The following is a 24,258-nucleotide window of genomic DNA, read 5'->3' as shown; positions in this document are numbered from 1 at the left end:
GTAAATCGCCTCATTTTGAGCAAAGCAGACTAAGAAAGAGCTTACGCAGACAGATTCACTCATATATTTGATACTGAATGCCACCACTGACTTCCTGGAGGTTAAGCAACTAGGGAAAAACAGTAGGGAATAAAATCTATCACTAGCAAGCCACACACAAAGTACATACCTGAGTAAAGATCAACTATATCCATTAGGGCTTTTATAATTACATGAAAAAATAGTCCTTAATTGAAATAGTTCTATAACTCTAAGCCAGAACAAAGTGCTCACTACAGGATTAGTCAAACTGCAACTAAAAAATAAATAATCCAACAAGTCATGCTGAAAGACAAAGATTAATTTGTCCAGGTAAATAATTAAAATAAATATCCAGACACAAAAACAAAAGGATCGAAAGATTAAAGGCAATTTATAGTTCACTGGCCCCTTATTAATCAATTCTCTCCATTCCACAAGTCCTGCAGACACACTTGCCCTCCTTCATGCTCTCTCAGTCCCTAACCCTTCATAAAGTAAGCATGAGATGTCCTCTGAATTCTATTCACATTTTCCTTACAGTTCTGTTTGCAATGCCTCCAAATATACTGCTTTATTAACCAACCCTAGACACAGCGGTATGTTATGGCAAGCACTGCTAGCTGACAAGCAATTCGAACAATTCACTGATAGTTATTTTCGCATGGATTCTCCGCCTTGATTGAAGTGAATAGAAGGATGTAAAACAGTAAGATTTCTTTGCTCAATTAGGCCTGAGAAACTTTATTATATATTAATAAATAAAATTGCTCAGACATTGTGAATGGTTCATTTTTCTTAAGCGAGACATACATAAAAAAATGAACAATTTAAAAATATAATCTAGCCAAGTGCTTCAAAAGAGTGCTAAGGGTTTTTTTAAAGAACTAAAATTTAGGTCTATATTTTTATCTCCTTTGATGCAATGTAATTTACCTGGAGGAACTTTGGGGTTTTTTCATTACAACTCAAAAATATTTAAATGAATTAAAAAAATACCACAACCTTCTGAATTACAGAAGGATATGCATATATTTTAAAGTGATACAAATTCTTAGAATACACTGCTTCTTCACAAAGATCAATTATAACAGGACTATAAACATCAGAGTCTAAAAATTGCAGTGACTTAAAAATAAGGCAATTAGTACTTTCCGCACAAAAAGAATGGTTGAACTCCAGCTGAGGAATCTGATAGGTGGTATAAAACAGAAGACGTAAGGAGGAAATGAGACCTATAAAAGGGTCTCAGGAAGCTCCTAAATAAAGTAGAACAAGCCAAATCATAAGAAACAAACAGGATAAAACACGATTTAGCTCTACAAAGTCTATTTAATAACGAGTTAGGAAACACCCTTTTAGGACTCTCTTTCAGAACCTATCATTTCTAGCTGCTTTCCCACTGCAATCAAAAATCAGTGCTGCCACACAGCACAGAAGACTGGTACCGAAGCACCAAGTCCTCAGCACTGTGGACAGGCACAACACAGGTCTCTGCTTACTTGTGGACCTTCTTTACCTTCTCCATGGTGCAATGCAGGAATCAATGTGTCAAAAGAAATTCAAATGCTCTTTATCTTACTCATCACAGTCCTCCCTCTCTTCAGCTACTCTGCACCACTTTCAAAATACTTTCACTGGCCAACAGATTAATGCATCAACAGAATGAGAGTGTGGGAACATATTCCTAGAAACTGAAAAAGTGAACAGTGGTTATCTCACAGCAAGCTGACATAACGCTGAACAATTTCTGCATCATGTTATAGTTACATATATTTATGTATACAGTAAGTGTTTCATAATATGTGAAAGCAAAGAGTGCTTCAAAGAGAACTGACAGGTAAGTCAAAAGTTTCAGATCACTGAGCGGCTTGTCTATGTTGCAGATCCACTCCAGAGGAATGTGTATGATGTTTTGTGGACTTATGTAGAAGATGGAATTGGGTTTTCAGTATTTTCAAGACTCTAATTCAAAAGAGATTTGTGTAAGCTTTCTTCATTCCTTGCCCACCCAAATCACACAGATAACAATATTCCATTCAATTATCAATGAATATTTCATAGAATATCGTTCATGTTTATGAGAATTTCAGTTAACTTCACTGATTACTATAAAACATCATGGAAATTATTAAGAAGCAGCACTGAAATATACCTTTGTATGTGCAAACTACATTATGGTGATTTGAATTAAGGAGAGAAAATTTAATGTGATCAAATGGAACTTGTAGCATTGAATTTTCATATGACAAAAGAGTGATTTAAATTATTTTGAATAGTTTTTCATTCAAGTTTTACAATGTTTTTTAAAAATGAGGAAATATTTTCTTAATACTTTTACAACTTGCAAGAAAATGTTAAAACGTCAGTTATGCTGCATGTCAGTGCTTTTATGCAGATTTAATTTGTATAAGTTTCATAAATCATTTCAAAAAAATCTGTAAATAAAAACATTTTAATACAGTATTGTTCAAAAACATGTATTTATTTGAACAAAGAAAAGCATTAAAAACAGTAGAAGTTTGTTACACAGTGCAATGCCAAAATTATCAGAAAAGTTCAAGAGCATACAACAATTGCAAATAAAATCTTTTCATCTCTCAAACTGAAGAAATCCCTCACATTCCTGAGCACTATGTGCTGCGAGGTTTTCCAGTATGTCTTTCCTGGCAAACCAGAAGACAGCAAGGATGATTCTATCAGTCTCCAACCATATGAAGGGCCTGGGAGGGAGAGAAGCATCCAGTTAATCCAGTTAGAGCTTCTTGTTCAACTTCCATTTTATCAAAATAATTTGTCATTCCCTCAGTTTCACTCAGTCTCTTCTAAGTAGAAGAACTACAAATATGTTACATCTTTTCCACTTTATCGCCTCAAAACCCCAATGCATGAGCCCTATTCGCAATTGTCCAACGACTAGTGAATTGGTGGAACTGAGTAAGAAAGGTCTAGGTATTTAGATAGCAGGATTAACTATCTCAGATTACTTTACATACTGCAACAATCAAGATTTCAGCTTGGTCTTGTAAAGGAAATAATGCATGCTAAATAAAATTTTACCGTCTAACCCTGTAAGTATTGGAAAAATCTTCTAACAGCTCTCTGGAGTTAGTGGGTTAATACTCTTTGCTCTCTGGCTTACTTTGCCTCGTTCAGAAATTCAGTTTTATGTACGTTCTGAACAGATTTACTTATTGCATAAAAATTACAACCCTCCTGAAAAAAAAAAAGCTCTGCTAAATTGACAACTTTTTCATATTTTATAAACAAACACTGAGGAATTACCTCAGATACAGCTATGACACAATGCTCTGAAACGTTACTCCAATTATATAATGAAAATAATTTTAGATACAGCATTCAACAAACTACGGAAAAACCAAAATTAATAGCTTTAAATTTAATTATTTGCAGCAGATAGATATGCTGAAAAAGAAGGAAAGAAGGCAATAACCAGTATGAAATCTCATTTTAAGGACAGGAAGACTTCCTGTGACACATGAGAAGGAATGGAAAGAAAGTTAAGCGAGGGAGGCATAGACAGACTGGCTTTTCCAGGACCAAAGAACCTTTATGTTCTCACAGTAACACTGGTCTGGGACTAAATCCCATCCCAATCCCATTAGGATTTGAGCCTGGAATAATTATTCCATAAAGTCTTGGCAGTATCAATTTAAAAAACACTAGGTAACAGAAGTGGCATTGAATGCCTTCTGCAAAAGGATTTAAGATCACAAGAAAAATACTTACAAGGGTAAGGCCCCTCTCTTTCCAAAGTTTTCAGTTCATGAGTTCTTGTAAGCATCCTCAAATTGTCTCAAGCTCCTCTGTTGCAAGAAGATTGCAGACAATATCTCAATTGCCGTTCCCGTCTTCAGCAGCTTCATTCTTCTTGACATTCTTTATCCGACATAAAATGATGAAGTGCTACGATAGTGTTCAATTTCTGCCCTTGACTTCCTACGAACTCCTAATTTCCTCTTGATCCAACACTGCTAGGGGTCTCAAAGTGATCTCACACAGCCATCCCACTTAGCAATGGCCTGACATGCACGCTTATTATGATGGTGCTTCTCTTGAGCTTTCATCTCTTTGGATGGTGAATAAATCCAGGTCCTCTCTGTAGCTCTAGATATACACACAAGGCCCAGTGAATTACTAAAATGCAGACGTAGTACTGAAATGTCAGATGTAGTGAAGTATAGTGACTCCATGAGCAAAAAACCACAAGCAACTGTGCAGCACAACTTAATGTCTAGAAACAATGTAGATCAACGGGAACTCAGAGCAACAGGAAGGTGTGTAAAGAGAGCAACATGTGGCAACCTGAAATAGGACTTGCAATCCAGTGCAAAATTTCCTTGTCCACATTATGTCAGCAAACAGTGAGCAGTAACATGGCATATCTTATCTCATTAACAAAAATGCCTCTGGAATTTCATCTGCAAGGACGAGATTCATTTTGACACAAACTAATATGCTACAAAGACACAGAGCTTTCAGGAAAACTTCCCTGACAGTAATTAGCATTTGTTCTAACACCACATGTTATAACAGTGCTATGTCATGTAGGAGGTTAGATGTAAGCACAAAATATTTTCCCGTACCACTAGTGTTTGAAATTCTAAAGAAGCTGGTACATTATGGCAGAACAAGCTTACAGATCTCTAGCATTTATCATGGAGGTAAAAAAGAAAAAGTTGAGATTGACATACACAGTCACCTGGTATGAGAAACCTAAGGTTTACATTCCTCCTCTTCCTAATTTAGACCAGGAATCCTAATCTGGATCTACTCTATTCCAGCAGCGGCTGGTACCTACCCCCTCCGAAATTTTAACTGCGGTTGTGCCTCTCCTGGCTTGGTTTGACAACCAAGTTTTATCTTGCTGAAAATGTTAAAGTATTCTGCTTTTATTGCAGAGTAGGGAACTAATGAGACATTACCGAATTACACTCTCATCATACTTACACTGCTGGAAAGGTTGAAAGAATGCTCTCAACGTTTAACATACTCAATTCCTACATTCAGTCACTCAACCTATTCTGAACATGTGAACTTACGTGCTAAAATTAGGTATCTCAATCCACACTAAACCATCAAAAAAATCTATGACTTTGGTCCTTATTAAAAGACCCACCACAAACCTACTTTTTGGCATTCGGTTTTGAATGAAAAAAATGTTATAGGCAAGTAAATTATCACTTCCATACATGTAATTGGTATCTTCAAAAGTTCTTTTAACAACACTTTTCCAAATGGTTTTTGGATGTCTTTAGCAGAGCAGAAAGACTCCCATCACTAGAATAAATGTGTCACACACTTGTTATGCAAGATTAACAATTAAGGGCTCTCTCAGTTGTCATACAGCTAAAATAAACATGGCTTTCCTCTCACCAAAATATTTGACAAAACTGCAACTGTGTGTAAACATTATCAGGATATACCATCAGATGATCTAATTGGCACAGATTTATTATTAATGGCATTGTTAATAATAATAATAATTTGTTATTACTCTTTAATAATCCTTTAGGGCCTCAGGGCCTCTTTCTTTTTTTTTTTTAATTACAGAAAGAACCTAAAATAAAAGGCATTATCACTTCCAGTGGCATGAATCAGGACCCAAGTGACTCAGAACTGCAACCCAAAGGTTTCAGTTAAATTGAGAAAAAAAACAAAAAGCAATAGTTAAAAGACTGCAATAAATAAAGCAATTTAAGGTACAAACCAATATTCACTTAAAATCAAAGCAAGAAATAAGATCTAGAATAAAAATGTAAGGTAAATACAGAGTATTACTAGAGTAAATACTAAATACACTAATAGCTTAAACATTTTTGCTAGGAATCTTCTGCAATTCTGCATTTATTTCTATCTAAATTACTTAAGCACAATACATAGTCTGAGTTTTTAATCTTTCTGTAATACTATTACAGATCTCAAGATTTTTGAGGTACTTCATAAATTTCATGTCCTCATTTCAAGTTAAAGTAAAATGCACACTCTTATTCATTCTAACTTGAGTACACCACTCAGTGTAACTTCAATATATTAGAAAGACTCAAATCGAAAAGCTATGTAAAGACAAATCTTAGAAAGTTTTATATGTCACTGGGGAAAATAACTACTGTTAGCACTTAGCCAGGACCACTAACTACTATATTGAAGAAAACACCTTCATTTTGGTATTTTTCTTATTATATAGATAGTAGCTTTTAAATGAGCTTTTAGAACACAGGCTTCATAAATTTTCAGTGGCAAAATATCTTTCATGGTTGCTAGTTTTTGAGTTTTGTCTTTCTTTACTGGATGCTTACTGGAACAGCTATACTCTCCAATATGAAAACAATGAAGAACTGGTAAATACATTAACAATCACCAGGGTCTCCAAATGTAAGTTGGTGGTAAAGACAAACTTATTTACCATATTAATTAAATGGTCTATTTAACATGGAATATCAATTCTCTAATCACATCTCATTTGAACTTCTTATTTCAATTAACAACCCTAACCTCTACTAGAGACCCTACTGTTCTAGGATCATTAAGAACATTTTCATTATCTGTCAAATGAGGGAGTAAAAGGCAGAAACTGCAAGTACTCTCAGGAGTAGGCCTCTACCCTACTTAAGAGATGATTAGGGAGAAAGCAACAGTAGTTCTCATTAGTTGCTTAGCAATGAAATATGCCCCTACGAAACAAGAAACGAACAAAGCAACAGAGGTGTTACCATGCAAATGAGTAAATGGATAGTCTATGATCCACTCAAGGATAATCTGTCCTTCATTAAATCTAATCAATCTGGATTAAGACACCAATGAGTATCTTGCATAGAGAAGGTAGGAAGAATCCAGTATATACAGCCTCACTGATGCAGTCAGACAATGCATTGCTAAATTTTACATGTAAGCGTTGTGTATTTTCATTGTATATGTGCATGACAAATAGAAATACAAGGAAAACAGTTTCAAGCCAGATTAACATTGTAATTTTTACTGTTAAATCTTACCTTTTATATCTATAGTTCTATCCAAATTATTAATGAATTATTGCTAACAAGTCATACTTTTAATGTTTATGAGACTTAGATACTAATATATACATTTAAGATATTAATGATATTCTAGTAAGAGATGAGCATTTAACCAACATCAGAGTTTGCCAAATAAAAGAGTTTTCAAAAAGTATATTCACATATAAAGGCACAAATACAACAGAAATACATCTGTTTACACTACTATTTGTAGTACTGTTGTGAGCCCTGGAAAACCAGAGAAATTTGATTACTGTTGCCTTAATTTTCAGACCCTAATTCCAGGTTGCCATTCTTTCAGTCACAGATCCAGTTTAATAGGTTCCCTCTACTTTAAATTCCCTACTACTCATTTAACTCCCCACCACTCATTTAAAAGTTTTCCTTGATAAAATTCATGTATCAAATTATGTTTTGATTAGTTAATCCAAATCATTATTCAGATTAAAATGAAGATGCTGTTTCAAAACCCGTACCAATTCATAATGCAGTATTAAGACAAATCTTACCTATATACTCACAAACGAAGACTACAAAAAAAGGAGTAACAAGATCATTTATGCCCTGAACATATCCGCTGGCTGGATGACGTATTGCCCAGATAAACAAAATTCTTTCAAAGATCTGAAAAAGAGTTAAAGAAACTATCAGATAATTTATCAAGTGAGGAGCACATTTTAAACAAGACACTTGAAAATTATACAAGGACAAATTTAATATCATAGAGTTACTAGTATAAAAATATGCATACAAAATCATAAATGAACACTGGTAATCATAATTAACTTCAAGTGATAAGTAAGATTCTCAGTTCTTCAAAAAGAAGCATTTTCAGGGTATTAGCACATGTTAAACTAGTGTAAATCTAGTATATAATTCAGTTACAGTAGTTACAACAAAGTAGCACTTAGTCACATAAAAAATACCAGGAAATGTAGAAAAAAGGCAACTGCCTGCCCTATCAAGTAACCTCAGCCCCTCAACTCTGTAAACTGTACCCTGCTTAGGATCTGCAAAAGCTCCTAAGGCCACAACATACCTGATCATGGGTAGGACAGCATGAGAAGAGTATGGAGCAGGGAACCTTATCTCTGACACAATTTATGTCTGTGACAAGCTGTATTTCCTCTCAATTACTTGCTTCTGAATGTGCTAAATGTCTTTAAAATGCTGCAAATAAGCAGCAGAGCAAAAGCTGCTATGTGCTTTGTCCTAACTACAGGTACTCAATCAGGTATAACCTTCTGAGGCAAAAGAACTTTTGGTCTTTCCCTGGAAGGTCTGCCCAAGAAGCCAGAATGCAGAGGCAGAAGACCTCAAACCAAAGGACTATGTCGCTCCTAAGAGCAGGCCTCAATACTAATAAAAAAGGAGAAACTTTGTAAGGACCCCAAGGAGATCACATAGTCTGCTGCAACTCCAGAAGTCAATGAATGCTCAGGCTTTAAGAAAGCCTGTAAAAGACCTGCCCTGAAAGGACGTAATGGGGAGAGGAAGTTTAGTTTATGAAGCCTGTACTATTTCTAATCAATCTCACTTCAAGTTTTTGCCAGGTTAAGTAGTTAACTATTCTAATTCAATTGTAAATAAAGTCTTATTCTTTAGTTTAAAAGCCCTCTTACAGTCATTTTCAAGTAAGGAAAGGTCTAGGCATATATGACTCACATACGGGTGCCTGAGTGTCCCATCACAGGCCTCCACATGAGAAACCTGAAGCTGAAACAAAGTTGCACTTTCTACTTTGAAAACTCATCCCTAACATCAACATCTACCCCTCTCCTACAGGCTTCTTTTGAGAATCAACCTTCCTTAATCTCCAGATTTTATTTTCCCTGGCATGCTGAAAATCCACAGAACAAGAGAGATGGTCAACAAGAACAAATATGAAAAGTTTTAGCGGGCACTGAAACAAAAGCCTTAACGCAGCTCATGTCTGATCCATTAGAGCTACAACTGAGATTCAGGTTTTGCTTAATGGGATTTCAGTTTTGGGGCAAAGATTAGGCAGAAAAAGAGGTATTCATTTAGCAAATTCTCCATAAAAGCCTCTTGTTTTCATTAGCCAAGATGCTTATTCCTTTAGCTATAAATTATTCTTGGTGCTAGTCCTGTCACCTCATGTTTTTTAATAAGCACTGCATATAAAACTGAAAAAACACCATCCTCTGCCCATCAAGCAATATCCAGTGGGGTTTCACTGTCTATCAACAACTGTATAAAGACCTTAACTTCTGCTGTTTACAGCTTGCTTTTACATTTTACAAAATTATACCTTTATGAAACTACTGTTGTTTATGTCATATTTTAACTATTATTGGAAAACTGCAAACCTATCTAGGTTAGTTAGCTCACAGCCATCCTTCCTGCTTCTGTCAGTTGCCATTTCTAGTTTCAGTAACATTGGATTTTTCGATATTATCAGTGTTATCATTCTGTGTTTCGCTTCAAATAAAGGACAGGTTTAACATACTTGAACATTTCTTGAAAACAAGTATCAGACAGAGGCAACTACAAAAACCTATTTAAATAGCAATTGTTGAATGTAAAATACTGTTTTGCATTAGGCTAAACAAAAAACTCCTGGTGCAATGGGGTTACAAAATATGCACAGTGAGAAAAAAAAAAAAAGATCAGTAATTCAGTAAGTAACAGCCACCCATTGTAAAAACTATAAAAACAGTGCTTTTCATGAAGGTATGTCTCAAGTCAAATAACCCCAAAAATTGTACCACCAACCCTTCCTTCTTTCAGGACATGACAATACACATAGTTTGCACTGCAAGTTGAGATGCCTATGGATTTCAAAGCATTTTTAAAATCCAGGTATGAAAGCTAAGATGCAGTGGAGCGTTGTAGTTGGTTTTTTTGTCTGGGTTTGGGTTTTTTTAGTATTATTGAGCAGGAAGGATCACTCAGTGACTGACACACCAGATTTAATATACCCAAACGCATCTAATCGGAAATTCAACAAATACACACTGAAATAGTGTTTTTAATTTCCTACCCATTTTCATAAAATTTCATTTACTGTTCTGAATTGAAAAAAAATGAGCTATGAATACCTGAAAGGCAGACTGATTTAAGTTTCTATACAGCACTCATCACTGTGTTCAAATAGCACTCATTAAAAAGGTCACTTTCCCAAAAGATTTCCTTCTTGATTTCCAGACCAGCAACAGAAAATAGAACTATTTTTCTACTGTGAACCACTACATCTCATGAGATGTCATTAACAATCAATTATTATACTTTGAATTTAACTTTCATCCATAACAGTAAGAACTATATTCATATACACAAAGAGAAGAATCCAGTAGCTTAAAGGCAGATTTTTAATTTCTTGTGGGTTTTACCACCTCAGAGGAACTCCAAAACCCCCAAAGCTTTAATGATGAAAGCTTTTGTTCTTTCTCTAAGTAGGGGGGGGGGGAGGGGGGGAAGTAGATGAGGAAAAACTTATAAACTTTTCTAATTGTGTTGTTTCCTTGAAATTACTTCTCCCATATAGAATCATAGAATCGTTTAGGTTGGAAAAGACCTTTAAGATCATCAAGTCCAACTGTTGACCTAACCCTGATAAGTCCACCACTAAACCATGTGTCTAAGCACCTCATCCACAAGTCTTTCAAATACCTCCAGGGATGGCGACTCAACCACCTCCCTGGGCAGCCCGTTCCAATGACTGACAACCCTTTCAGTGAAGAAGATTTGCCTAATATCCAATCTAAACCTCCCCTGGCACAACTTGAGGCCATTTCCTCTTGTCCTGTCGCTAGTCACTTGGGAGAAGAGACCAACACCCACCTCGCTGCAACCCCCTTTCAGGTAATTGTAGAGAGCGATAAGGTCTCCCCTCAGCCTCCTCTTCTCCAGACTGAACAACCCCAGCTCCCTCAGCCGCTCCTCATAAGAGTTGTGCTCCAGACCCCTCACCAGCTTCGTCGCCCTTCTCTGGACACGTTCCAGCACCTCAATGTCTTTCTTGGAGTGAGGGGCCCAAAACTGAACACAGTATTCGAGGTGTGGCTTCACCAGCGCCGAGTACAGGGGCACAACCACTTCCCTAACTCCTGCTGGCCACACTATTTCTGATATAGGCCAGGATGCCATTGGCCTTCTTGGCCACCTGGGCACACTGCTGGCTCATATTCAGCCGGCTGTCGATCAACATCCCCAGGTCCTTTTCTGCAGGGGAGCTTTCCAGCCACTCGTCCCCAAGCCTGTAGCATTGCGTGGGGTTGTTGTGACCCAAGTGCAGGACCCGGCACTTGGCCTTGTTGAACCTCATACAACTGGCCTCGGCCCATCGATCCAGCCTGTCCAGATCCCTCTGCAGAGCCTTCCTACCCTCAAGCAGATCAACACTCCCACTCAACTTGGTGTCATCTGCAAGGTTACTGAGGATGCTGTCAATCCCCTCATCCAGGTCATTGATACAGATATTAAATAAGAATGACCCCAGTACTGAGCCCTGAGGAACACCACTTGTGACCGGCTGCCAACTCGATTAACTTCATTCACCACAACCCTGTGGGCTTGGCCATCCAGCCAGTTTTTTACCCAGCAAAGAGTGTGCCCATCCAAGCCATGAGCAGTCAGCTTCTCCAGGAGAATGCTGTGAGAAACATTGTCAAAGGCTTTACTAAAGTCCAGGTAGACAACATCCACAGCCTTTCCCTTGTTCACTAAGCAGGCCACCTTGTCATAGAAGGAGATCAGGTTAGTCAGACACGCCCTGCCTTTCATAAACCCATGCTGACTGGGCCTGATCACCTGGTTGTCCTTTACGTGCCGCATGATGGCATTCAAGATGATCTGCTCCATAACCTTCCCCAGCACTGAGGTCAGACTGACAGGCCTGTAGTTCCCCAGATAATACAAGCTTAGATGGGAAATACACAGCCATGTACTATCCATTTCAACAAAACTCAGTTAAAGATAAAGCAGAAATTGATAATAAATTACAGACTACTCCATATCAACTAATCAATTTTATTAAACCTACACTTACAGTCATTAGCCTTTAAAATAAACTTGACTCCCCCTTCTCTCTCCTCCTCTTTAAGGGCCACTATTTATTTATTCCCAGTCCTTTAAGTCTTGGCTCCAACATCACCTTCCCCCCCGTCCTGGACTTACATAATTCCCATAAAAAATAAACACTTCAAACTGACTTAAAAAGGAACATATAATAATGAGTTATTTCCACACGTCAGACTCAAAACACCTTCTTCTGTAACGAAGCATTTGATTACAGAAACAAATTCCAAGTTCAGGTAAAAAAATTAGAACAGCTTTACTAACCCTAACGAAAAGCCCTTTGGGAACAGACTCAGATACTACCAAGAACAACAAAAATCCTGGAATAGTAACATTTGAAAACTGAAGTCAAAAGACATTGTGAGGTTTACACATGTTATGTTTCTGGTCTTTTGACTAGCAGCTTTTTTCAGTTCTGTCACCTACAATCTCTTCACCTCATTCTAAGTAACATTCTTCCTAGTAGCAGTATCAATATTCTAAACCTCTGCAACATCAAAAATTAATATGTACAAAAAACATCATAAAATCCACAATAACAGTCTTGCATACTATGCCACCTTCTGAAGCATCACTGGGAAGTGATGGTTGCTTGCCTGGCACCAGCAACATCTTCCCCCTCCCTAGAAGGAAGTCAGCTCTGGGAACAACACAAGGCCCCTGTCTACATTGAGCCCTTGGGAGTAGGCAGGGCTCCCCTGTGAGGATAAGGGATTAGGCTGTGCTAGGGTAGGGCTCCAAAAACCCAGAGGAAAAAACAAGGGAAAAGTTGGATGTTATGACCCTTCCAGCATCATTTGCACTAGTCTTTATAAGATGACATCAAGCAAGTTGGGCTTGGCTCTCTTGTATCAGACAGAGCGCAAAGGCAAAGACATACACAAGCCCGCCCTCCCAGTAGCCCACACACCTAGTCAGGAGATCAGTGGAGCTCTAAAAACATCTAACACATGAAGATCCCGTGACTCTGTAAAGTTCAGGATACTGATGGATCAGTAGAAGTTATATCAGATCTCTATCACTTGTTTATAACTCAAATACTTCCTCGATTTCCCCTTATCCCACTGATTGCTGCTATCCACCCTTTTCATTTTCTTCTGTACCTCCAGACCACTCACTCCCAAATAACAGAATATTATTAAAATACACCTTTGTTTTACACTTTTACTTAGCAAGAAGTTACCCAGACACAGTATTTCCTTTTTATTTTAATTACTCCCAAGGAATAATAAGAGAAGTGTTTAATTCTGGGAGTGTCTTCTAGTTCTGAAGTTGACTGTCAGCATTTTCATTTCATGTTTTCAGATTAATTATAGTTCAGCTATTAAAAAAGAAAATCACCTTTCAACTGTGACTGCTTGTAAAAAATACTGCACTAAGATCTTTTTCACATTAATATATTCTCCAAATTCCCAAATAAACTCTTTAGCTCTAAATTAATCTTTCAACCAAAAAAGGCTTGTAACTATCCTGTAATTCTAATACTTTTCAATGTCTTATTATAGGATGCTTTCCCAAACACACTAAATACTTGAAATGTGTATTTCTGTTAATTGTTGGAAAACATTGACCATATTTTCCTTAAATATCAATACAAGTTGACTCTAACGTTTCTAACTGTATTATGGAAAAAGCAGATATCCATGGTAAATACAAAGCTGTGTTCCTACAAACTATTATTAAGTCTGCATCTAGTCTAAAGAAATGTACTAGCCATCTCTTAAGAGCAGTCACATAAATGTATCTTGTCTCATGCATAATCAAATAAACAAAAAGACAAAACTAGTCCAAGATCCTACAGGTTTCTACTTCTACCTGACAGACTCATAATTTTACTAAATAACACTTTAGTTCAAAATATTCTCCAAAGACTGTCTGCCTTAATAACATTTTTATGATACCAGACAAGTTAAACAGCTCCTAATTTCTCCACTAAAACACAGGGGGGAAAAACGCAACATCATTCTGGGGTATGTTCACCCAAACTAAGGAATAGAAAAACACAATCATTGTACATCTGAACCACAGTCGTATTCATTTGAGACACAGATGATCTTCATTGAAACCTTAAGAACAGTTTAATCATGAGATGCAAGGAAGTAAAAAAAAAAAAACCACACTGCAAAAAAGCCACCACTTTATGTTGAATGCAAATACTTCTTTAGAATAATTTAAGAGACTATTCCTGATACAATTCAAGTATTTCTCTCCTCTTAGAAGTATTTGAGCATTCTTCTTTCTGTAGCCATTTTTTCATTAAATAATATTCACCTCCTATTTCATTTACTGCCTCATTTCTAGCTACAACACTAACACTGATCTTACTCATTTCTTTAATAGTTTATTTCTTGCTGGTATTGTTTCCCTTCTTGTCCCTTCATTTTTCTTATTTTACTCTTTGATTCGTCCCTAGAAGAGCCCAAGTAAAACACCACTGTGCAGAAAGCAGACAGAAAGAAGTATTCTTAAACAATTTTATTTCAAAAACTGTAATAGGCTATTTCTTCAAATCAATTCCTCCAACACATGTGGAGAAGCATTTACATTAAACAAATAATTGCAAGACTGGAAAAACAAATGAAAGCTAGTTCCGCATTTAACTTCTCATATCTAATGAACTATCAGAAGACGTTCTGTGTGGCTCTATAATGATACTAACAGAACCTACAGGGAAGTACATTTCAAGGTCTAAGCAGAACCGTTTGAAAGGAGAAGAAATTGAAGCATTAAAAGAAATAATTGAAAGAGGATGATTCACACCATCTATATTATTTATGACCTATATACTTTACAAAGAAAAGTCACTGTGGCATTCAATTACCCAACAATATAGTCCAATTTGATTAACATATTTACCATTAATTGACATGTATCTGCTACAGTAGTAAAAGAATTTAAATAGTGTAGTCAACATATAGAACTTCCAAAGAAGCAATATCAAATAAGGAACACAAACCTGTCATGCTACAAATTCACAAAAAGAGAATTTCCCAAGTGGAAGACTATGATAAGAACTTCCAGACCTTGAATGATTTTAACAAATACATAGAACCATGGGAACTATCCTCTGGAATCCTTCAAAAATACATTATTAACAAAATATTTTAAAAGCAAAAAATGAAAAAAACTTCAAAGGCACAAGACCAAAGAAAAAACTGACAGATTCAATGCAGGAGATTAATGAGATGCCTTTCCTTTTACTACTCATATTTACACTGTTATTCTTAGCCTATACTTATATATCCTCATTTTTTGGACTTTAAGCCAGTTCTGAAGTCAAAATAGCAAGTGTTGTCAAATTAATTAATAACCAATGCTGTGATATCAGATTCATTTTTTTGGGTGGTGGGTTTTTGGGTTTTTTTTGTATCATTCTTACCTCTGTTACTTTGGGCTGAAGTCTTAAAACCTCAGGACTCATGCGTGGGATATCTATATGGATCTAATTAGACAGAAAGAAGAATACTGTAAAAGGAACCAACAACACACTTTTTAACACCATAATAGTTAAAACGATCCTACAGGTTTACAGTATTAGTTACAATCCCATTGTATCACTGTTTTTGGAATAACATGGATTTACTGTATTTCAAAACATACAGCCGAATCTTTAAGTCATTGTTAAACTATCAATAAGGCACCATTAAAAAATCATACACTTAATTTTCAACATTTTAGGATCCTTATATCACATTTTGATTGTTTGCTAATTATAGTCATATTGGCAATACTCATTAACTCAGGGTAATTATGAGTTAATACATACTACTACTCCTGTAAAGTCATGTTCAATTGACACTATCATATATACTTCTTGCTACTAAGGATCAGGCTTGAAGCTGAAAGAAAGATCGCAGCTTCTTCTGTTCTAAGGCAGGCTAAAATAGGATTGCTTAGTCTATACTTAGTCATACAAACTCTTCATTTTAATATAAAACTTGAAGAAAAGTTATCTGGTTATCTGGGTGGACAAGAAAATCCGACATGTCTATGTTTCTTGCACATCGTACAGTTTCAACTTTTTAAGCAGAAGTATGGAGCCAGTAAGAAAAACAGTCACTGTTATACTTTCCCTGTCCTCACTCATTTGAAGGAGGGTCTGAGCAGGAGATCAAAGATCTGAAAACCCTACTATTCTTAAACAGAAAATCATGGCAGCACGGAATGGCAGCACCACATGGCATGACTAAAGCTGACATTAAAAGAAATCCACTATTTCAAATTTCAGACCAAAATATTTCATATTTTAGCTTCTGAAATGTAGAAAAACAATTATTAGAGAGCTGTCTATCAAGTAAGATTAAAGAAATAAAGAAAAACCATAGCGAACTTCAAAAATAATCTCTTCAAGTTCTTTAGCAGATGTCCTGTAAATAAAAGTTACTTCAATTGGTGTTCTACCTGTCTATAGGTATCTTGGTGATTTTCATCATTTCTGGAATCATAGTATTGTTCAACAAATGCAAAATATTCTTTGCGTTTTCTTTTTAAAGTGCTTTCTCTTCGGTCCACATTTGCAGGAAGATAGCCCTGAAAAAAAACAGTTAAATGAAAAGGATATTACTCTTTACCTTACAAAAAGAACTGCTGGCATTTGATTACATGTGACAGGAAAGCTAATAAACTGATGTAGTGCCATGCAGTCCTACGTGGACCTGAATAATCCTTTAGTAAATGAAATTTCTAATCATTCTAACTGATACAGAAGTTCAGATACAAACACCTTACTAAAATCAGGTTTGGGGTTTTTTTTTTAAGAAAAAGGTTCAAGTTTTTCCACCTTTGAAAAACAATTTCTCACCAAGAATTCAGAGATGATGTTTGCCTTCCAAAGAGAAAAGCTCAAATATATAAGTTCAGATAAATGTAATGGTATATGAGTCATTAATTTCTGCATTTCTATGTGGCCATTATTAAATTTTCAAACAAAATGCGTATTATCTCAGTTGCCTTCAAGTAGGAATGATATACATTAGCAAATACATTTTAATTATGGTTAAACTTGTAGTACAATGGGGTACTAACACAAAAGCCTTAAAAACATTCCAGCTACTTTATTTCATCATTTCAGATGAGAAGAAAAATTATTTCTAGCTTTCATTTCATCTCAAAAGGTTATTAAAAGTTTCATCACAGAAAAAGACTCAACAGCACCAGTGACTGGGCTCTTAGATGCAAGAACACTACCTATATACTTCTTTAGTTGTTTCCCAAAACCAATTTACAAATACTATCTTATTTTCAATAAGGTCTGGACACACTAAGGAAGTCACGTGTCAGATATGCACGATTACACACTGTTGCGTTGAGTACAAAATATATCTGAATTGTTCTTGATTGAACTCATTCATACATATATCTGAAAATCCCAATCACACACACACAAAAAAATCCATTCTCATTTTCTTCTTTTGTCCAGTTTGATCCCCATTTCTGGCATCTCAGCCCACTTTCCATATAAAAAAAAAGCTCAGGTTACTATTTCAGCATTTTACAAAAGGAAATATCATGAATGTTATTAAATATTCAGTTTATATATAAAGTACACTTATTAGAAACACCATTATTCATGTAACTGGCTATCAAAAAGTTTCCTGAACGTTCAGAAATAGTTAATGCTTTCTTATAAGCAGCTTGATTTCAAACAATCAATACCAATATCCTGTAACACTGAAAAAAAGAAAGCTAGTTCATATTTTACATACATGGCAGTCCTGAAAAAATACTTTGTATAAGAATCATTCTGAAGATCAATGGCTTTGAAAGAGAACTGAACATCCAAGACAATGTAACAAAAATCTACTAATTATATTATTCACTAGTCAAGTCAAATTAAAATATTACTTGCCAATATTACAAAAGCTCTCCTGTCACAATAACGGCTACCACCATACTAATGGTAATTAGTAAAACAGAGAAATCAAATTTATTTTAGATTTAAGTTTCCTTAAAAAAGAAAGAATCCTCATAACATCAAAAAATCCTATACTGGAAGTGCAGCACATATTTGCACTTATACAATGAGCCATAGCCACCACAAGTAACTAATAAAATGCTGCGCATTTGACTACAAAAACAACTTTCTTATTCGGTCCTAAACACTACAAACAAAAATGGAAGGCGTAAAACCAACATGCTAAAATTGCAAATTATACAATAAAATTAAACACTCTAAGAGTAAGTATATAGGTTCCATTACTTCCCTGCAACAATCCAACATCATATCCCATTTCTAAAACTTCTGTTTTGCTCAACATTTAGGGAAAAATAAAAAATACAGACCATACTAAAACACCAATAGATTTTTGAAAATATTTCTATATTAAAACCTTTTAAAGTATTATTCCCTTATATTTTAATTTCTTAGTTTAAGATGACAACAGAATAAGTACAAACTATATTACATTCCAGATACCTTAAGAAGTACTTGCTTTGGCAAAACTGTGTCTTTTAAGATGTACGGACTTGCGTCTGGTTCCAGGTACTTTAAATTGCACCAGCTTAACTTTCGCCTCAAGACTCAGTCTGACATTTAATATCCTGTCCCAGTGTTTTGTATTAAGTTAAATATTGAATTCTTCCTCCTGTTCATTCTCAGCAGTTGTTTTCTTTTTCCTGTAGGATATCTTAGTTCCATTAGAAAAGAATTCATTTGTGAGATCAAATGTGATTGTTCAAAGGATACCAATATTTTCTCAGCAAGTCTTTTTGCCATTATTCAGTTCCAAAGACTGAAGTAATCTTTCAGTTAGACATGTCTTGTTTCCTGTTCACTTCACAAATTAGGTTTTATTTTTAAAAGTTGGAAAGGCTTGAACATATCATCAGGGAATAAATTGGTGGAGAGTTTAATCCATTTATTCATTTATTTCCTCCAAAGGCTTTTGCAACCATAGCTTTAGTTTTGTTATTCAAAAGAGAATTGAGCCTGAATAGTTCTGCTTGCTCTTTAGGTACAGTATAGCTAAAATTTTTGCTGTATTTTAAAAATAAATCATGTAATTTTTTTATATATTCTTACCAGTAGACATGCAGAACATCAACAGCCCCTGAGGATTATATTGCTTTTCATATGCTTTCCCTTTGAAAAACTGTATCCATCAAATACATGTTAACATTATTAACCTTCTATGTAATAAATATCTCAACTGTCAAATTTTTGAAATAATATTTTAAAAATTCCAACTTCAATGCTGATTTTACAAACAAGACAATCACCTTCTGCCTCAGATACTACAAATTGTGCTCAGTTCCCCAAATAAGTCATAGTTTGGGCTTTTCAAGTAAGACTTCTGAATAATTCCAAAACAAGCACATCCAGCTTTAATTTAGCTCTAAACTATGCTTTGGTTTCTTTGCTTTTTTGGTCTTCTTTGGTTTTGCAACTGATCTTTAACCAAAACAGTTTTGCTTTTGTACACTTGTTTCCCCAGTAGCTCCCAGTGCACCTTATAGCACAACAGATTCGCACATTACCCCCTCTTACCTGGGATGTGCATTAGCAGTAGGTAACATGCTTAAACAACTAACGTGACTTAAAAATTAATTACCATTAAAAAGAAGCATCATGGAGTTTATGACCACAAATACACAAAGCACTTTTTCTTCCCCACTTCGGAAAGGAGATAAAACAAGCTGCTGCCTTACAGTACAGAGAAGTAATGATTACCAAATGACTTGTCTTTGGGTTTCCAAAATATATTCACTGAGGACCATTTAGTAGATCATGTAGAAATCATGTTAAGAATTACATAAGAAAAGCTGAGAACTTTCAAAATATTGCTATTTGGTGACCAAAAAAAACAAAAAACAAAAACAAACCACACTTTCAGAAGTCTCTTACTCAAAAAAAAAAAATCCACTTAATTCTTACAGTAAAAACAATATGAACTGAAGACAGTTTCTTTGCAGAGGCATGGCAAGACAGCCACAGAAAACAATCGAACTGGAATGGATGTGAACTGGAGTGGTTAAAACAATAGAACAAGGGAACTCTACACTTAGGAATTTCTCTAGACTGGGAATCTCAGGAATACTAAAGTAGAATCAACTTACGGAATGAAGCTGAAGCTCACAGAAAGCCCATGCTCTTACTTGAAAGTAAGAAAGTGACTGCAGTTAACTTTTGTGTAATTGCAATTCTCTAAACCTCAGTGTCAGTCCTCTGGTTCAGAACTTAACCTATCCTTATGCTTTAGCTTACTGTGTTTCAAAGTCAATTTTGAGTTAGCCATAATTTTTTTACTTGGAGTGTTTTAAAACAGGCATCCTAAACTTCAAGAGAGAAAAAAAAAAGAAATGCTCTTTTCATTACCAAAATCTCAGACAACAACTTCGGAAACAGAACCAAAATAAATTGTACACTGCATGTTTAATTACAATTAGAGCACGATATTTGAATATCCACCATTAAGAAGCTGCATCTGCATTTAGCTTTAGAAGGAACTAAGCTGCAAATTTAGTAGAACTCATCAGCAAGAGAGACTCTTTCAGTCACTGGAAATCAGTCTCAATCTGTAGTAAATACTTCGCATTCCCCACTGAATTATTCTATAAAAAGCAAAGCTATTTAAGTGTACTCTCTGAAAAACTCAATAGTGTTAAACTGTTGTGTGTATAACTCAGAATTTTAAACAGTTCTTAAATGCATGAAGATTTGCTGATCAAGTGTCTTTCACAGCCTCTGGAGAGTAGACAGCATGAGATTTTTGCTTCTTTAATACAAACATCTTCACAAGTTCTTCTCCCAACCACAGGCAGACAAACAACAGCTACAATGCACAACCGTTTGCCATCACAAGTATTATAGCTGAAAAGATTGACATGAAAAATACTCCTATGAAGAATACAATACACTGTATTTTTGCAGAAGAACCTTTTTAAATATAGTGTAAGATTAAAAAAAAAATCCAGTTCTGTAACACCAAACTCAGTTAATCCCAAATTCCCGCAAGCTTGTCTCTGATGCCCAACTGAAACACTTCCATGTGCTGTTCCATGGTACTTCAGTCAACCTACTCCCAAGCTACTGCTGTTGCAAAATCCTTTCACCACTGGGCAAAGTTCAGAGAGCTCAGCCAGCCAAAACCTCACACTACAAAAAAGTTATGAGCTTTTTAATTTTCTTGTCTCCCTGAACTGACTCACAGGTGACATCAGAAGAGCCAGTGCCACAAGGTAAGTAAGTGACCACAGCGGTTCAGATTTGTTCGTCTTAAACCACTATAGAAAAATCGGCCAAAAAACCTCTAAGATCCTATCACAGCTTTTCCTCAGTACAGTGTTAATCCTTTCTTGCAGTTACTTTAATGTGAAGTCAGAATGAAGCCTTTCGTAGGACACTGATAGGCTTCACTTCCTCCACTGTGCGACTATTTTCAAGAAAAGTGTAAGAATGTACTTGTCTTTGAACTCTCCACCGTTCCATCAAAATTGGTTGAAAGAGGCCACTGTTATCACATAAGCCTTTCTTTCATAGAATGCCAGGCTGAAAAATAAAGATATACAGCTGACATGATTTACTACTACTTCTCATTCCCCTCCTTTCAGTTTGACAAATTAATCTTGAAATTGAGCAAAAGAACAGAACTTTCATTACAATTCAGCTACAAGACACAATGTTTTCAAGTATCACTGATGGATTACACACAAGCAAAGTTATTTGCAATGCTTGGAAAAACTATTACTACTAAATGCAAAGGAAGAAGAAAAAAAAAAATTACAACTTACGGAAAGAAGCTTCCATGCAATTGGACGAACCCGTTTGGGAATGCCAGACCAACTCAATTTCCGTAATTCTTCTATTAAAAGAGAAGTATTTCATGAGAACTAAGGAAACTATTACCACAGATATATTCAAGTTAGCACAAAGTTGATTACAATGATCATGTCTTTTTATAAAGTCCAATGAAATCAGAATTATATGGTAATTCTAATGACTTAATAAAATACTGGATAATTACTAACCATAGGGATACCTATGATAATAAAAAGTAGTGAGTGTGATAAGGTAACATTCTAGAGTACTTCTCAGCATTACTTTTCAGTATACATGCGTTCTATTAACATGCAACAGATACTCAGACTTATTGTATAATATGCTTACAAAGATCCTAATTAAAAATGAGATTTACAGTTACAGAAACAGAATGATACTTTATGTCTGGATGTTGGAATTGAACCCCATGCCTATTCTCATTCTTCATGTTGTACTCCTTTCTCTTGAAAGTTTCTTGTCAGATACTATACCCAGCTAAGCCAATCTGTGGGACTTCACACATGCGAAAACTGTTTATCATATGACAAAAATTATAGCAAAATCATGGAAAATGTAAAGACAAAAGATGGTTATCAGTGTCCCTAAGAAACAATATTTTCATGAGATATCTACTTACAGCTCTTTCTCTTGTTACTCTGAGTAGAAAATATGGGTTAAGACTGCACAAGTTTAAATTATCAACCTCCTAAAGAATACAGAACAACAAAATTCTACATTTCACTTTGTATATACTTATTCCAATTAGTTATATATATATATTTGAGTTAACTACGTATATTCCAGTGAATTTGGTCTCTATCATAAGCATATATTTTCCAAATTCTATGCTTTAACAAAGACTTATAAAATATTCTATCTACCCACCCCAAGAAAATGAAGCACAGAAGAAAGTAATCAGAATAAGAACTTTCTGAGTGGATACCACAACAGACTGACTTTGGCCATTTATAGATGCATATTCTCTTCATTTTTTGTTAAGACAAGGACTCCTATTAGTAACTTCTGTCTTCATCCTCCCACCCTCCTTCTACTACTCTGAAAGAAACTTGCATCTATAATCTCAAGAAATGTAAGTTATCATGTTAGGTGTGGTATGTTATCATAGAGCAAATTATTTCTAGACACATTTACAACTACTTTTAACCAGGAATGAAAACACAGTCCACTGAAACCAGTATAATATTTAAAAAATATATAATATATTCCAAGAACAAGAAATGTGATTTTAGAAGTGTATTGGTGCTAAATAGTTAATGCAAAAAAAAAAAGAAAAGAATTCTTAATTAGCAATTAAAGTTGCTCAAAGAAGCATCACCTAAAACAAAAAAAAAAGTTCTAGTAACCTGGAGTTTGCAGTATGAAGTTATCTGACCATTAAGATGCCCTATTTTTACTTTAGATACATGCTAGTAAAAATGATACTTGCAAAATCCATTTTGTCTTAAAATGAGATGACAGCATTAATATGAAGTTAAATAAATCATAGCAAAAAAAAATCCAGCTGGATTAATTTATACTTCCATCTCTTTTTCTTACAGAAAATACAGAGAAAGGAAAATTGGCAGGAGGCAGAAATGAAAGATTCTTATGGTCATAGGTAGGTGATTGATTTCAGGGTGGTCACTTCAAACCGATCACGACCATTCCAAACAGGCATGCGCTTACCAACAATTGCTCAAGTAAGAAAAATTTTACAGTACTGGATATACACATTCAAGAAGTTATGTTTTCCCTCTCACTTTGAGCAGCAGGTTCAGCCAAGACAACAGCGGCTGCACAGAGATCTCACTTAGAACAGCGAGGATACGGCACCAAAATCCAAGCAACACAGTGACCAGATGCTGCATTAAGACCAAAACACAGCAGAAACTCACAAAACCAGAGAAAAAGAACAGATATTAAGAAACAAGACATTCAAAGCCCATCATAGCAAAGTGAATGTGTCTATCACAAGTCTTGAATCCTGTCTAAAGGATGACTTATAACACCAATGAAACTGTCTTTCATCTATAAGCTTTAAAGTAGTATTGAGTTTGACAAAAATAAGTTTCATTAATAGACGCTTTTCTTTTCTACAACATTTCAATGCCCTGAAGAAATCAAAATACACTGACACAAGGGAAAAACTGAAAAAAAAAAATACATGTTCTAATACGTTTTTGACTTAAAGACATGGTTTGTTCTGTAGTTTTGTTTTTAAATGAACTAATGTATATCTTTCCTATAGAAGAAAAAATAAAAGGACATCAAGGTGACACCTTGTTAAAGCAAGAGTACATAAATAAGTCAAGGTTATTTTCTATCAGTACAAATTATATTTAGACATGTATTACTGTGTAAGTGTACCAAAACAGCAGAATATCTAACCATTTAGGAAGATTATAT

At 35.3% G+C, this 24,258-nt stretch overlaps 1 protein-coding gene across 4 annotated transcripts in view; it reads right to left on the bottom strand.

The window, feature by feature from the left end:
* The window catches only part of TBC1D22A (TBC1 domain family member 22A), a 188,721-nt gene that overhangs the window by 135,828 nt on the left and 28,635 nt on the right, over positions 1-24,258 (bottom strand). For all 4 annotated transcript variants that reach the window (XM_059816198.1, XM_059816199.1, XM_059816200.1 and 1 more), the window contains 4 exons: positions 21,825-21,895; positions 16,497-16,625; positions 15,475-15,537; positions 7,565-7,679 (listed from right to left, as the gene is read on the bottom strand). In XM_059816198.1, coding sequence (XP_059672181.1) covers positions 7,565-7,679; positions 15,475-15,537; positions 16,497-16,625; positions 21,825-21,895 — 378 coding nt within the window. The remainder of the gene's footprint in view (positions 1-7,564; positions 7,680-15,474; positions 15,538-16,496; positions 16,626-21,824; positions 21,896-24,258) is intronic.

The sequence above is a fragment of the Gavia stellata genome, chromosome 4 (assembly GCF_030936135.1).
Source record: "Gavia stellata isolate bGavSte3 chromosome 4, bGavSte3.hap2, whole genome shotgun sequence".
Classification (NCBI taxonomy): Eukaryota; Metazoa; Chordata; class Aves; order Gaviiformes; family Gaviidae; genus Gavia; species Gavia stellata.
This window is presented reverse-complemented; position numbering and strand designations above follow the sequence as displayed.